At 39.1% G+C, this 16,647-nt stretch overlaps 1 protein-coding gene across 3 annotated transcripts in view; it reads left to right on the top strand.

Annotated features, from left to right (window-relative positions):
• The window catches only part of Rundc3b (RUN domain containing 3B), a 159,759-nt gene that overhangs the window by 126,189 nt on the left and 16,923 nt on the right, over nucleotides 1-16,647 (top strand). For 2 of the 3 annotated variants that reach the window (XM_057758775.1, XM_057758774.1), the window contains one exon: nucleotides 15,019-15,165. The exons of the other annotated variant lie outside the window; for it this stretch is intronic. In XM_057758775.1, the coding sequence (XP_057614758.1) occupies nucleotides 15,019-15,165 (147 nt within the window). The remainder of the gene's footprint in view (nucleotides 1-15,018; nucleotides 15,166-16,647) is intronic. 3 annotated transcript variants of the gene reach the window in all.

The raw sequence follows: 16,647 nt of genomic DNA, 5'->3' as shown, positions 1-16,647 counted from the left end.
TGTCAGCAGTGAGTCTTGGCTGTGCTGGAATTCAGTAGGTAGAGCAGGCTCATGAACTCACAGAAATCCATCCTCCTCCGTCCGCCTGATGAGTGCTGAGGGAAAGTGTGCTCCACCTCACCAGGCAGGAGATGCTTTTGTAAGTAAACAAAAACCAGTGTTTTCTAGGCATGTGTGTCTTGATAGGAATGGTTGTGTCTCCTCATTGTTCCTGTTCCTCCTCATGTAGGAGGCTCCTCGTGCGTCAGTTGAGGGCAGGTTAGCACATTGCACATGCATGAGCTTCTGTTAAGATGAATGGAAATAGCAAGACAAAATAATAGAGATGGCTGGATTTTCCTTTATAATGAAATGATTAAGAAGGTAATTATGCTTTTTAAAAGTAATACTCCTAGGGCTGGAGAGATGGCTCAGTGGTTAAGAGCATTGCCTGCTCTTCCAAAGGTCCTGAGTTCAATTCCCAGCAACCATATGGTGGCTTACAATCATCTGTAATGAGGTCTGGTGCCCTCTTCTGGCCTGCAGACATACACACAGACAGCATATACATAACAAATAAATGAATAAATATTTTTAAAAAATAAAAGGTTAAGATTTAAAATAAAAGTAATACTCTGAGCTCATCTAAATATTTTCACCAGTGTTTGTGAGCTAGACTCATAGCATGAGCCTCTTTTCTCAGCACAGAGAGGCTGAGAAGGGTCAAGACTGTGTCCTTAAACATTAAATATAAATAAAATAAAGGTTAATTTTACTTTATTAAAATATTTCAATTGAAAAATTAAGTTTTATAAGTTTATTTTACTTTTGATAATTAAAATGAAGACTCCCCTTTTTTATATGCAAAAATAATTCACCTCTGTTAATAGTATAGTAAAAAAAACTGTGTTATAGATCGTTTTGATTTTGTAAAGGAACTTTACAGTTATTCCTAATACCTTTAAAAAAGATTTTAACCAAAATAATATTAATAAAGGAACAAATAAAAAGTTATGTCCAAGGGTGTAGAGGTGGCTCAGTGGTTAAGAGCATTGGCTGCTCTTCCAGGGGACCCAGGTTCAATTCCCAGCACCTACATGGTGGCTCACAACCATCTGTAATCCCAGTTTCAGGTGATCTGATGTCCTTTTTTGGCCTCCATGGGTACCAGGCACAGATGTGGTACAAAGACATCATGCAGACTAACCATCCATAGAGATTCAATAAAATTAATATTTTAAAATGTGTTTATTGCTAAAAATTGAACTATTCTCTTGAAGTTAGAAGTTAAACATTTACCTTGAAGTAACAGAGCTGTAAGCTCCAGATTGTTTTAAGCTGACTCACGAGATTCCTTTGCATAAAACTACTTTAAAGGAAAATGAGCAGGAGATGGAGATAATTCCTATATGAATATTCTCATTTTACTACTTAATTAATGCAAATAATTTGTATTAATTGTTAAATTAGTTAATCAATAATTAATGGTTAATAATGCTAAGTATTAACGATGAAATTAATCAGCTACTGCAGATTAGATTTAAGACGCCGAGGAGTGTGAGCACTTCTGCAGCTATCGGGAGAAAGAAAATGTCTCCCCTTATTGTTGACGACCTTTATCATCCTTGTGAAGCCTGCGGCAGAGCTGGAACTGGAGTTCCTTGTTCTTCTGAGAAGACAAACATTTAACTGCATCAGTGTAAAATTAGAAGAGGAATATTGAGCAATAGAATAAAAGACGTGCAATGCTTGTTCCTGCATGGGTTGTAAACTTTTCCTGATGATTTGAATTCTTTTCTACTCACTTGTTTGTTTTTGTTGTTGTTGTTTTGTTTTGTTCCCCCCTTGCCCGGAGATGGGGTTACTCTGTGTAGCCCTGACTATGCTGGAACTATCTCTGTAGACCAGGCTGTCCTTGAACTCACAGAGATCTGCCTGCCTCTGCCTCCTGAGTTCTTGGCTTAAATGCATGCACCACCACTGTCCAGCAACATTTCTTAATAAATGTAATCTAAATTACTACTATTCTTTCATTGTGTTTTGGACCACTCATTAGACATGAACATTTTGTATTTCTGGTAACACTGAAAATTAGTGATGCATGGTTTTTACAATTCAGGATTGTCTTCATATAAAATAGCTAGCCCTCACCCACAGTAAGCTTAGTCTAAATTCATGAATTCATGGTGGCGCACATGGGTAATTAGTACTTAGGAAGTGGGAACAGGAGAGTTAGGAACTTGAGTACAGAATGAATCTTCTTGATACCCTATGTCAGACAACCAAGACATGAAGAGAAATGTTAATGCTGACAGACATAGTACTAGCAGGAGCACTTCGATTATTATTTTTTCTGCTTTGCTTTTGAGTTTCAAGATATGAACTTTAGAGGTATAACTTTTAAATGCCAGTTGGATGAATGATCAAAATCATTATACATGGTATGTATACATCCTGTGTAATTACTAATCTACAGGAGTCACCTGTAAATGTAATCCTTTTTCTCCTTCATATATTTGATAAAATGCTGAGTATCTTACATCACACTGAAAAAGGAGCACATTTTAAAAGTTGAGTTCACAATTAATAAAGTTTTAAAATTTTTAAATTTTAAAATTAAAACTAATTTTTAAATCTGAAAATTTTAGTCATATTTCTTCATTGTAGATACTACAATTTGATTTTCATGGTTTTAAGATATGTGGTTCAGACTGATTTTTTTTTACTTCAGTAATTTTTAACTCCAGTTCATGCATTGAACTCATCCAATAAAATATTACTTATACTTTAGATTAATATACATCAGATTTTTTTATAGTGGGGGAAATGAATTTAGCTCTAGTTAGTAGTCACTTATTTATGTGTTTGCTTTTGGGATCTCTCATTTAATAGAAGCTAAGAACACATGATCTTTTCTTACAAGAAGTTTGCAAGATAGTAATGTAGGAGATTGACATCATCAGTTCCATCATTATTTAAAGAGTATCATATATAATAGAATAGTTTGTTAACAGCCATGGATTTAGACCCTTGGGTAGAAGATTTGCAGTAAAACATGTACTGCAAACCTCAGAAATAGAGATCCATAAAACAATGTGTAAAATCTGAAAACCTCGTCCTATTCAACACCAATAAATATGAAAAATTCTTAACAACCCTGGATGCATTTTTTCCGTTAATGACTTGAAAATTTTAGTAATGGTAAATGTTCTGTGTGGTCTTGTGAGGGAAGGAACTAAAGAGTCTAAACAATATAAGAAAGAATCACTCATTGTTGAGGTAATTCAAGAACCAACCACATAGCTGTGAATCACAGTCAATATTGATGGTGACATCTATCAGCTAGCAAAACAAATCAGTGATGCTGTACCTCCTGGTTCACAGTTGAGGATGAGTGGTGTAGATACCAGCAAGAGCGAGTGATGATGTCATCATGGTCTACTTAAAAATGGATGTTGTGACCTGTCATAATCATTTGGTCATCTATAATTTAGCAGATGATACTTGTTAATAAAGTTTAACTTAGAATCATGTTATATTAACACAGTTGCATACTTCATTGTCCATATTAGAACAGAAACTAAGAAAATGCAGCGAGGACTAAGGAGATGGCTCTGTTGGTAAAGTTCTGACCTGAGTTTGATCCCATAACCTATGTGAAGAAGCCAGGTCCTGTGACACACACTTGTCATCCCAGCACTGGAAAGGGAAGGCAAGACAAGCCAGTCCCCAGGGCTCGCTGGCCAGCCCTCCACCCTGCTTGGCAAGCTCCAGGCTAGACGTAGATGCTGTTTGAAAAATAAAAGTGGTGGAGGGTGCCCAGAAAGCAGTACCAACAGTTGTCTGGTAACCTATACACGTATATATGTGTGTATATAACCTGTATACACGTGTGTGCAGATACAGATGTACACACATAGACATAAACACGCACACAAAGCAGAAAAAAAGTGCAGTCAGACTAGAAAGGTAAACCATGTTGTATTACTTCTTTTGAATATTGTTGGGAAATCCAGTAGCATACTAAATTTTCAAAGATAACCATATGATATGAATAGTACTCCATTGCTTCTTCACAGGATATATACCATTAAAATGTATATTCTTCTATTATTATTTTCAGCTTATAACACTGTATTTTATTTTCACATAATTTGCAAGATTTAAAGAATTTAAAAGAATCAGGTTCTAGTTGTGGGCAAAAAAATATTTAAACATGTCATTTGTAGTATTGATAACTGGAGAGAACAGACCTAAAGGAGAAGAGTTATTTTATTTTAATGAAGTTATGTTGATATAAATTCAAATCAGAGCATTATAACCTTAAAATGTTAAATGTAATCTTATAGTAACCAAAGAAAATATAGAGTATACGTGAGAGGAAATAAATTAAAACATTATGTTACAAAAACATGCAAGAAAACAGGAATGCCAGTAAATGAGGGAAAATAGCTGACAGTCATGAAAGCAAACACTAAATCTATCTGAATCTCTATGTATTAGGAGTTAGACTCTCTAAGAAACAGATTGGAAGCATAGGAGAAGGAATCATCTAGTCCAGATGAACAAGTCTACAAGAGACTGTAGGCTCAAAGACAAAGAGGGGAAGGGTAGTAATTAAGAGAACAGCTATAGTTACATGAGAGTCAGAGGAAATAGTTTAAAGCTGCAGAATTATGACTTTGAAAGACATTAATAAAAGCTCATATAGCTATACATTAATTGTTAGAGCATCAGAATTTGTGTAGAAAAAATGAACAGAATTGAAGACAAAACAATAGTTATATAACAATAGTTTGAGAATTCACTGCCGTTCTGAGCAACACATAAAGCCAGTTAGCATTGTACCCAGCATATACATTCTCAAGGGCCGGTCGAAGACATGCCGTCTGTGAGATTTTTAAAGATAACATGAAGTGTCTCCTCTAGCAAAAAGAAGCAGAACACCTGATTTTCGATAAAGGAGCTAAAAGTATACAATGGAAAAAAGAGAATTGTGCTGGCAAAACTGGAAGTCAATCTGTAGAAGAATGAAAATAGATCCATATATATCACCATGCACAAAACTCAAGTCCAAATGGATTAAAGACCTCAATATCAGTCCAAACACACTGAACCTGATAGAAGAGAAAGTGGGAAGTACTCTACAACACATGGGCACAGGAGAACACTTCCTACGTATAACCCCAGCAGCACAAACACTAAGGACATCATTAAATAAATGGGACCTCCTGAGACTGAGAAGCTTCTGTAAAACAAAGAACACTGTCACTAAGACAGAAAGGCAACCCACTGACTGGGAGAAGATCTTCACCAACCCCGCAACTGACAAAGGTCTGATATCCAAAATATACAAAGAACTCAAGAAATTAGACCGCAAAAGGTTAATCAATCCAATTATAAAGTGGGGCACTGAGCTGAACAGAGACTTTTCAACAGAAGAAGTTCAAATGGCCAAAAGACACTTAAGATCATGCTCAACTTCCTTAGCAATCAGGGAAATGCAAATCAAGACAACATTAAGATACCATCTTACACCGGTCAGAATGGCTAAAATCAAAAACACCAATGATAGCCTCTGCTGGAGAGGTTGTGGAGAAAGGGGCACTCTCATCCATTGCTGGTGGGAATGCAAACTTGTGCAACCACTTTGGAAAGCAGTGTGGCGGTTTCTCAGGAAAGTCGGGTTCAACCTACCTCTCGACCCAGCAATACCACTATTGGGAATATACCCAAGAGATGCCCAAACATACAACAAAAGTATATGCTCAACTATGTTCATAGCAGCATTGTTTGTAATAGCCAGAACCTGGAAACAACCTAGATGTCCTTCAATGGAAGAATGGATGAAGAAAGTATGGAATATATACATATTAGAGTACTACTCAGCAGTAAAAAACAATGACTTCTTGAATTTTGCATACAAATGGACGGAAATTGAAAACACTATCCTGAGTGAGGTAAGCCAGACCCAAAAAGAGGAACATGGGATGTACTCACTCATATTTGGTTTCTAGCCATAATAAATGACATTGAGACTATAATTCGTGACTCTAGAGAAGCTAAATAAGAAGGTGAACCCAAAGAAAAACATATAAGCATCCCCCTGAATATTAACCTTCATCAGGCGATGAAAGGAGACAGAGACCAACATTGGAGCACTGGACTGAAGTCTCACGATCCAAAGGAGGAGCAGAAGGAGAGTGAGCACGAGCAAGGAACTCAGGACGGCGAGGGGTGCACCCACACACTGAGGCAATGGGGATGATCTATCGGGAACTCACCAAGGCCAGCTGGCCGGGGTCTGAAAAAGCATGGGACAAAACCGGTCTCGCTGAGCATAATGGACAATGAGGACTACTGAGAACTGAAGAACAATGGCAATGGGTTCTTGATCCTATTGCACGTAATGGCTTTGTGGGAGCCCAGGTAGTTTGGATGCTCACCTTAATAGACCTGGATGGAGGTGGGTGGTCCTTGGACCTCCCACAGGGCAGAGAAACCTGCTTGCTCTTTGGGCTGAGGAGGAAGGAAGACTTGATTGGGGGAGGGGGAGGGAATGGGAGGTGGTGGCGGGGAAGAGGCAGAAATCTTTAATAATTAAATTAATTAATTAATAAAAAAAATAAAAACCAAAAAAAAAAAGAAGCAGAATGTGATTATCCATAAAATAGAATACTATCTAGCTTAAAATGGGAAGAAATTTGTGATACGCTACAATAGGGATGAAGGATATGCTACAGCAAGGATGTTATTCCTGCCAAGTGAAAAAAGTCACTCACAAATAACTGACTCCACTTACATGAGCAACATTGATCACTTTTCTCCTTGCTGTGTCCAAATAACCGAGAAGCACCAGCTTCGGTGGGAGAGGGTTTTATTTTGTAGTTTAAGAGGATGGACTCCATCATGGCAGCAAAGTGTGACTGCAGGCACTGTGAAGCAGCTGGAAACAGTGCGGCTTTCAGAAGGCAGAGAGCACGAGGAGGGCCTGCCTACCAAACCTCAAGTCTGTCTGCCACGGAGTCTCGCTCTCTAAATATTTTACAGCCTTTCACAAAGTGGCACCAGTTGGGGACCACAGCTAAAACATGAACCTGTGGGGCATAATTTACAGTTGAAACAACAGTGAGTCAACATAGTAAAGGCACAGAGACAGAAAGTGGAATAGCAGGGCATTGTAGCACAGGCCTTACTATTTTCCTCCTGTTTTCATGGTGTGTGTGTGTGTGTGATTTTAGGGATGACAGGGTTTTTTTGTTTTGTTTTCAATACATACTGACTGTATTTCTGCTCCTTCCCCTCCTTGAGCTCACCCCTACACCCCAGATCCACTCCTTCATTTCCCTTCAGAAAAAAGCAGGCCTTCCAGGGATATCAGCCAGACATGACATAACAAGATACAAAGCCTCATATCCAGGCTGGATGAGGCAACCCGGTAAGAGAAAGGCGATTCCAAGAACAGGCAAAAGAGTCAGAGACACTCCCACTCCCACTGTTAGGAGACCCCCCAAGAATACCCAGTTATACAGCCATAGCATATGCACAGAGGGCCTAGGGCAGATCTGGGTCCTTGCTGCTTCAGTCTCTGAGCCCCTATGAGCCCCGCTTAGTTGATCCTGTGGGCTGTGTTCTTGTGGAGTTCTCAACCACTCTGACCCCTACAGTTCCTCCTTCCTGTCTGTGGGGTTCCCTGAGCTCTGAGGGGAGGGACCTCATGGAGATTTCCATTTGGGCTGTCTCTCCATCTAATGTTTGACTATGGGCCTCTGCTTCTGCTCCCATCAACTGCCAGCAGAGGCCTCTCTGAAGACGAATGGTGTAAGCACTAATCTGGAAACCAGAAATACTAGTCTTTAGACAGACTCATAGGCAGCTGCCTACAAGATACAAGTGTAGGAAATAGGAAAGGATTTTCTGCTAGGACTCTGTTTGCTGAGGATTTAAGACCTAAGTTTGACAAGTGGGACGCATAAACCTAATAAGCTTCTGTACAACTAAGGAAGCAATCATTATCCGTTGCGGAAGAATCCCACGGAGTGCAGCATCTTTACCAGCTGACAAAGAATTAATAGAATATGCAAATGTCTTTAATCCCAGCACACAGGAGACAGAGGAGGTGGATCTCTATGAGTTCCTGATCAGCCAATATTAAACAGACCTTGTCTCAAACAAAACAAACAAAAAACACAAAACCACCACCACCAACAACAACAAACAGTAATGGTTTCTAGGGCTGGGGAGAAAATCACTATTGCTGCATAATGGATAGATCTCATCTCAGGTTTACAAGAGCAGAGAGGACAGGGCCTGGTACTTTGCAGGCTCAGACAAGGGGATCCATTTGCCTACTCTGCAGAGTGAGTTCAAGGCCAGCCTGGGCAATGTAGTGAGACCTTATCTCAAAATGAAGAGACAAAAGATAGCTAAGGCCATGCCTCCAACCATACTAGGCCCAAGGATCTCTCAGCCAACAAGAGAGGAGGAAAGAACAAGTGGTTGATGACGGCACTTGGTTTCACATCCTGTGAATGTGTCAAATATCACTAAACTGTGGCACCAAAACTGGCAAGGTGTTTTATGTTGTGTGAATTTTACCAGGAAATCACTTTAAATTTGAAACGTATCATTTGGAGTCTATAGCTATTAATGTTTTCATCGAAAAAGTGTCAGGTGTTTATATAGAGTGACGTGAGCCCAGTTAGCCATTGCCCAGACTGGTCCTTTTCTTTTCTGAACTGTTTCTGAGGCAAGTCATGTCCTTTCATTCCTACATTCTTTACTAGACATCTCTTAAAACTAAACATTTTCTCACATAATCACAGCCAATGAAATTAGAAGCATTTTTTATCACTCAATCTTCATTAATAACAAAATCTTTGCAGCTGTCTAAAAATACCTTTTCTGTAGTGTAATTTATTGAATCAGAATTGCCTCTCTTACATTTCTTACAAGTCACTTTATGTGCTCCTTATTCAAAGTCACCGGCTTCATTAGCATCAGCTCTGGGTGGATTATCAGACTCCAGCCTTGGCCAGAACCTGATTTTAACAGGTTCCCCAGGGAGTTAAACGACTCACTAAAGTTTGAGGCATTCTCATAGTTTGTAAAGTAGATTCTTTGCATCATGATTAATGAGTTCTGGTTGTTACAAGTCACATGTATAGAAATAATGTGAGAAGGATTGGAGACCAGGAGAGAATATAAATATGACATTAAGCCTGATCTACTCTGTAAGTAGCCAGCATGTGTCCAAATAGATGGAAGAGGCTAAGAGAAAGTAAATAAATGTTTGGCCGTGATAGAAAAGGTAGAGAGATACTGATGACTCGCATTAAGGTCAAGAACCAAAATACTAAAGGTAAGTGGGTGATTGTCTGACGTATTCCCGCTGAGCTAAGAGCTGTAGGATCTGCTCTTAGTTTCACTTCTCACAGGTCCCCAAGCACATATTGTTCTGGATTCCCTTGAGAATTTGTTATGTCGGATTCCTGCCTCTTACCATCCTTCCCTCCCCTCTATTATCTCAGCCACCCTATTTCTCCCTATTCCTGTATCCCCTTTGTCTTCTTCTTTGTCTCTGATGTAGTTGTTTTAATATAAACCTTTTATTATGTGTAATGGAAAAAATATAACAAGACAAAAAATTATACAGGGACTGAGACTTTCCAGTTATTGCTTTAGTTGGTGAGAGGCAGGATCCAGACGAATGTATACTAAAAAGCCTTCCTGGCATTATGTATTCAGGGCAGAAAATTGCTCTCAGGGGGTTCATGTAAGTATCCTATAGGTAGTATGTATTTCAGATCCTATCATGGCATATTTGGGAAGCACGGTGATGATCTGTTTTAATGATCATAAGAATGGATGCTGGGTTCAGATGGTGACACCTGACTACATGCCATCTGTCATCTGATGACTTGAGCCACGGGTGAACAATACCTAAAGCTTTGAGTCATTGATTAACTGGGGCGTACATAGTGGTGCTACCTCACTGTTCTCCTTCCATACCTACTGGCTAGAATTGTATATGAAGAACTTTACTGATTGGGGCTCTTTGATTTCTATAGGACATTCCACGGATAAAGATATAGAAATCCTCATTACTCTTGCTTGTACTTAATGTTTGCCTTTTTAATCTCTTGCATTTGGTAAGTATTAATTGAAAATAGTGTGATAAGCCAGGCCCATTTCCAGGTGCTGGTGATAGAAGGCAAGTAAAACTGTCAGTGCCTTCGCAGGCTCACCTTGGTTCCGAGCAGTGACTAGCAGTAACTAGTAATATCTGGAAGATGGTTCTGCTTCTTCCTGTAGTAGTAACTCCTGATGAAATTGCTTCGTCTTTGATGACTTTCTCTTTTTTGAACTTTATGCCTCTTCCTGAGATGCCCTGCATTAAATGCATAAAACTCTGTGTTTTTATAGTTTTAATATGTTCCTTAATTTCATAAAAGATTATAGCCCAAGATTTTTTTTTAGGCTGCCATGTCTCAGAGCACCTGGATACACTAAGAATTGTGACACATTAGACAAGTAACGGGAAATCACAGGTTTGCTGTAGTTTTGTCTCAGTTCATTCTCTGACGTTGTAACAGAATACCTGAAATGGTGATTTGTCAAGAGCACAGTTCTAGAGTCAGGAAGTCCAAAAGCATGGCACAGTATGTAATGAAGTTCCTTCTTGTGCTGTCATTGCACGAGGACACAGGAAGGAAAAGTAAGATGTCTACATCCAACCACAAGAATTGGTCCATGTGTGGATTAAGTGGCACTCATATGCCAGTCTGTGACTTGAATCCCTCCTCTGAGTGTCATGTATGACACTTTGCCTTTAGAAGTAAGTTTCTAGTAAATACTTCTGGATGGATGCATTCAAAAAATAGCCAGTCCTGGTGCAATTTGATGTTCACCTTTAAAACGTATACCCGGGCTTCCATGAAGCAAGTGTTTTGTCATATCAGCATTAAAGATTGTTTCATGTTGCTGGGCACTTGGTGGTACACTTTAATCCCAGCACTCGGGAGGCAGAGGCAGGTGGATCTCTGTTTTTTTGAGACCAGCCTGGTCTACAAAGCAAGTTCCAGGACAGCCAAGGCTACACTGAGAAACCCTGTCTCAGAGAAACAAAAACAAACAAAATTGTTTCATGTCTTGGACCTTTTGAACTTTTTATGAATACTTGGAACCACAGAGGTTAACTCCTTTAATGCAAAGGATCATAAGCCTTATATATAGTATTTATCCACCAGATACAAGTATGAGGTCATCATGAGCACGAACATGGCCTCTGATCTGAGAAGAGCAAAGTAAGGAGGAGCGGATGACCCTTCTTAGAATGCATCAGATGCCTGAGAATTTCCATGGGAGAATCAGAAAGGGAAGTTGATCTTGAGGAATGGGTAGAATTTGGATTTATAAAAAGATTTTTTTCATTATGTATATATGTGTATCTGTGTGAGTGTATGCCACATAGGTATATGGCCTCAGAGTCCAGAAGTGGGCATTGTGTCCCCTGGAGCTGGAGTTGCAGGGGTTGTGAGCCCCCACGTGGGTGCTGAGGCTTTAGCATCAGATGTGTCAGAATTGGTTAAACTTGATGGGATTAATCTAGCTTAAAATCCATATCATGAAGTTCTTTCCTTATGATCTTTTAGGGAAATAATGGGGTTGTTTAGTTTGGAAGTGGCTGTAATTGATTCATGGCTACCATAAAATTTAATCTTTAATCTTTTAATCTTTGTATTCGTTAAAACTGAATTATGTTATTTTGAGGGATAAAATTCCTGAATAATTCCTATTAAAACTCCAAAGACAAAGGAGCTTATATTAATTTAGAGATAAATAACCACAGAAAAGTTTTCAAATGGGGCTGATAATATATTATTGTTACTTAGTCTATTAAAAATTTTCTTTATTGAACCTTTCTGTAGAACCTTAGTGTGAATGATAATTTATTTCCATCACAATGAATGTTTTCACATTTAAATTAGCCAATTAGGTTCAACACTAATTAGCGTTCTCAGTAAAATATGAAATAATGCATATTTATCTCTTGTCACTGATTTAACATGATGAATGATTCTTTGGTAATTTAAGGTAAAATCGATTTTAGGCTGAGCACAAATAAGAAAAATGCTCTTGTTTTTACTGACCTCTATTGAATTACTTTGCATAGGTCTTGCTATACATTTGCTATAATTTTTAAGGGAAATAATGGGATTGTTCAGTTTGGAAGCAACTGTAGTTGATTCATGGCTACAATAAAATTTGCTGGGAAACTTCTAGACATTTATAGGATAGAACGGAGAAGGAGGTCTGGGGAGAGGTAGGCTGCTCACTGTTCACAGGATAGAATGGAGCAGGAGGTCTGGGGAGAGGTGGGCTGCTCACTGTTCACAGGATAGGACGGAGCAGGAGGTCTGGGGAGAGGTGGGCTCCTCACTGTTCACAGGATAGAACGGAGCAGGAGGTCTGGGGAGAGGTGGGCTCCTCATTGTTCACAGGATAGAACGGAGCAGGAGGTCTGGGGAGAGGTGGGCTGCTCGATGCTCACAGGATAGAATGGAGCAGGAGGTCTGGGGAGAGGTGGGCTGCTCTATGCTCACAGAATAGAACGGAGAAGGAGGTCTGGGGAGAGGTGGGCTGCTCGAAAGTAGGAGCTGTGGAGAGTTCTCTGCTGATCTTGATCAAGGCCCCACTGCTTGTCAGTCAAATTAGATTCTGGTCAAGATCTAAAATACAGAATGGAATTTTTAATCTATCAACTCATTTGTCTGCTCTGTGGTGTCCCTAAGAATGGAAACCTAGCTACAGTTTCCTGTGGAATTCTTAGGGATCAATCTGTTCCATAGGGGTAGGACAAGTGCCAGGGTTTCTTATTTGCACATTGCCCATAGGAAGCAGGTACGCCATGAACCAAAACTATGGCTGTTTCACACACTGAAGTCTCGTAGCTCATTTCAAAGGATCAAGCAGCTGTGCATAGAAACGGTATCTTTGGGATTTCTAAAGACAAGGGTCTAAACATAATACTGAGGACCAGCGAGATGGCTCAGTTGGTGAAGGTACTTGTTGCCAAACTTGATTTCCTTAATTCATTTCCCACAACCCACATGGTGGAGGCAGAGAACAACTCCTATAAGTTATTTTTATACCGCTGTGTACCAATACACTAAAGAAATAAATTTAGCATAATTCCTCCGTTTGGTTTAGGCGGAAGTTCCCTCTGGACAGTTGTTGCGTTGTTACCTTTCTGGCAGCACTTCTGCTCTGTGAGGCTGAGGCTGCTTCACTTACAAAAGAAACTACATTATAGACTGGAAGTTGTGATGTTACTTCCCCTCAGCAAACCCTGCCGGTGCCGGTTATTCAGACATACTCAGTTGCATTTCTCACACTTAGTGGTAAGGTTGCCTGAGATCCACTCCTGACATTTAAGTTGAGTTTTCCATTGGTTTTCAGTAGAAACCTCCAATGGAGCAAACACGTAATAGAGAAAAATCTACTAGAAAAACCCAAAATAATGCAGTGTATTGTGGTAGATTATCAGGCCAGAAATTCTTGTTTCTACTTTTTCTAACAATCCTAGGATTTCTGTAAAGTTTTATTTGCAGTAAGTAAACAATGTGAAAACTCCCTGAAAGCCTTTTAAATGAGTTTTATGTTTTTTTCCAGAAAGGACTTGTGTCAGCGGCCCAAAGTATCTTAGATTCATTCTCACCGACTTCTTAGCTTAATGAGACAAGATCTAGTGTTTGTATTAGATGTTTCTTTCTGCATATAGCGACACATATTCTTAAATTCTGCAGTTATTATACACTATGTAAAATCAGAAGTATACCCTTGATCAAGTAACAAGTAAACTGTAAATGTGGTTATTGTGTAGACGCTGCTGGCAGTTAATCTTTACAGCAGGACTGTGCCGCCAGCTACTCGCGGCCCCCTCTCTAGACTCCAGAACAGGACTATGAGCTGTGGAGGTTAGCAGAAGGCATCCATCACTTCCTGCCCCTGGTGGGATGACTTGGAATCTTAGTACACAAAAATCGTAGGCTCCTGTTTGAGAATGCATGCGGCCAAGATGTTCTGTAAGAATTTTAGAGATACAGTAAGACCATTGCTTTTAAATTCTCTTTAATCAGTTCCAATGTTGAATTAGTCTCATGACAATAGTCACTTGATTTGTGTTAACTGAAATTTTACCAAAACTCCCATTCTTTTTCAAGTTGTTCCAGTCAAGTCACAATTCTATAACAAGTCAAGAAAAGCACGGTGAAACATTGCCCGTTGATTATAGCAAGTGTTACAGATTAATATTGATTTCATTACTTTCATGAAACTGTTAGTAGTCATTTCTGTCAAAAATATTTTGGGTCTGCAGAGATGGCTGGGCAGTTAGGAGCAGCACTTGCTGCTCATGAGAGGACCCGAGTTTAGCTCCCACCGTCCTCATCAGACAGCTCCAGGGGATCAGAAGGCTCTTCTGGACTCAGAAGGCACTGTATTCGTGTGTACATACCACATGCAGACACACATTCAGACATAGTTAAAAATTTAAAAATTAAAAGGGAAAATAAGTAAAGGATAACTTTTAAATAAAAATATTCTTTTAAATATATTGCATGAGTTTTTAATAGTCCTATTTTTAATTGATTTAACTGATCTTTTTAGTTGAATTAAATTGCTTTCAGTTATTACTCTGAGTTATTAAGCCAGGAGATCCTTAGACATGGAACCTGTATTTTAGCTAGCTTCTGATAGTCTATGTCTAGAATACCGTTGCTTTGGATTTAGGTTTAAAGTGCTGATGGACCCTATAATTATTAGCAGCACCTCACTTTATCTTAACCAGCACAGAAAGTCTGAAAAGCATGTACTGCGGGAGATGAAACAGTCCGAGGCTCCGGCATCCTTGCTGTTTCTGCTCAGTCTATAGACATACCATTTGTAAGTGATTACTTAGGGGCCAGTTAGGTTCCCTGCCATTGAGGGAATAAAAGAGAATAAAGACAAAAGCACTCACCATCTTAATATTCACAGGACTGTGCTAAAGAATAATGATTTAAGATCAAGACAAGAGTTAACTGCCCACCTCACCAACCAGTGGCCTTCCCCAGGAGCTCTGGATGTCAATGCTGTTGCCTTGGATACGTTGCTTTACCGAAAACACAATAAACAGTGGTATGAGTAAGTGTAATATTTTTTTCCAACTAATTACATATTTAGTTGTACCAAAACATGTGGCTATCCACTTTGGCATCTCGGTTATTTTTCTGAACTTATTATTAGCAAAGATAGGCTTTAGGACTCATTTGATGAGGCTCCCTTAAGACGCAGGCAGATGTCTGAACGTTTGAAACCAAGGCACCCTGGGGAAGCAGAACATCCGAAGAATTTCTAGGTAATGGTGTCGGACCAGAAGCTCCTGCTTCTGTTGTATTTCTGGTCAGTCTTTTGTTGTACCTATGGATTTGTTTTCATGATGCATTTATTCTTAAATTTTAGCTTTAGGATGTAGTAGCCTGGAATTAATTTTCCAGATTGTTAAAAATAGTCCATCTCCTAAAAGTATAAAGTTACAGCTCTCAGTGGGTCTGAATTTTGCTAATTTTAATCCATCTAATTTTTAGAAGCTATAATACAAATCACTCTACCTCTGGGCTCAAATTTCTTTGTCCTAATCAGCCTTTTTTCTTGGTTAGGATGTGTCAGTATTGAATGGACTGCACTCAAGCACTATTAGCATCTTTTGGGTTTACCACTTTTCTATCTTGGTCACTTGTTTCTATTATATTTCTTCTTCATTTAAGTTTCTAACTTTTCTCCCTAACCTTCCCTCCCAGCCTCTTATTTTTATCTCTTTCCCTTCTATTTCTCCCTTTTACTCTTTTTCTTTCTCCCTCCTCCTCTCCCTTCTTCTTCCCCACTCTCTTTATCTGCTCTTCTGTGGAGCCCTGAGCTGAGAAGTCACTGGCCCCACACATTCTCACTTCTGCCTCTTAGGATGCCCTAGGAGCTAGAGAGTTACCTTGGTTTCTATTTGTCTGTGTGTCTGTCTAGCACTCATCTAGATTTTCTGCATCTTGCCTAGTTACTCAAACAGACATATTTTAGCAGAAGCATGACTTCCACCTTCTTTATTCTCATGATGTTGGGGGTTGTTGTTTATCAAGGATAGGGTGCAAATTAAATTTGACCTTTTGTTAATTAAAAGCAGTACTAGACACTTGAGCTCTTTTTTTTTTTTGTCTCATTGATTGTTAGAGACAGGTAGAGGTGAATAAACTCTTTGTGGAATAAATCTGAATTCTTTTATCAATGAAATAATTTCTTAGTATGACTCAAGATATTGGCTGTGGACATTCCATAAACTAGCATATAATTCCTTTATATACTTACATAAAAGTTTACAGTAGCCTGGTGTGGTGACACATGCTTTTAATTCCAGCACTCGGGAAGCAGAGACAGGCGGATTTTTGTGACTTCAAGGCCAGCCTGGTCTACAGAGCTAGTTCCAGGACAGCCATGGCTACAGAGAGAAATCCTGTCTCAAATAAAACAAAACAAGAAAGTTTACAGAGCTATAGCTTATGCTGAGTATAACTTTACCTTTTTGTGTCATAATGAATTAATAAAACAATATTTGCATTTCAGATTTATGATTAAAAG

Source organism: Chionomys nivalis, chromosome 26, assembly GCF_950005125.1.
Source record: "Chionomys nivalis chromosome 26, mChiNiv1.1, whole genome shotgun sequence".
NCBI classification, from domain to species: Eukaryota; Metazoa; Chordata; class Mammalia; order Rodentia; family Cricetidae; genus Chionomys; species Chionomys nivalis.
Note: the sequence above shows the minus strand (reverse complement) of the source record. Positions and strands in the feature narration are given on the sequence as shown.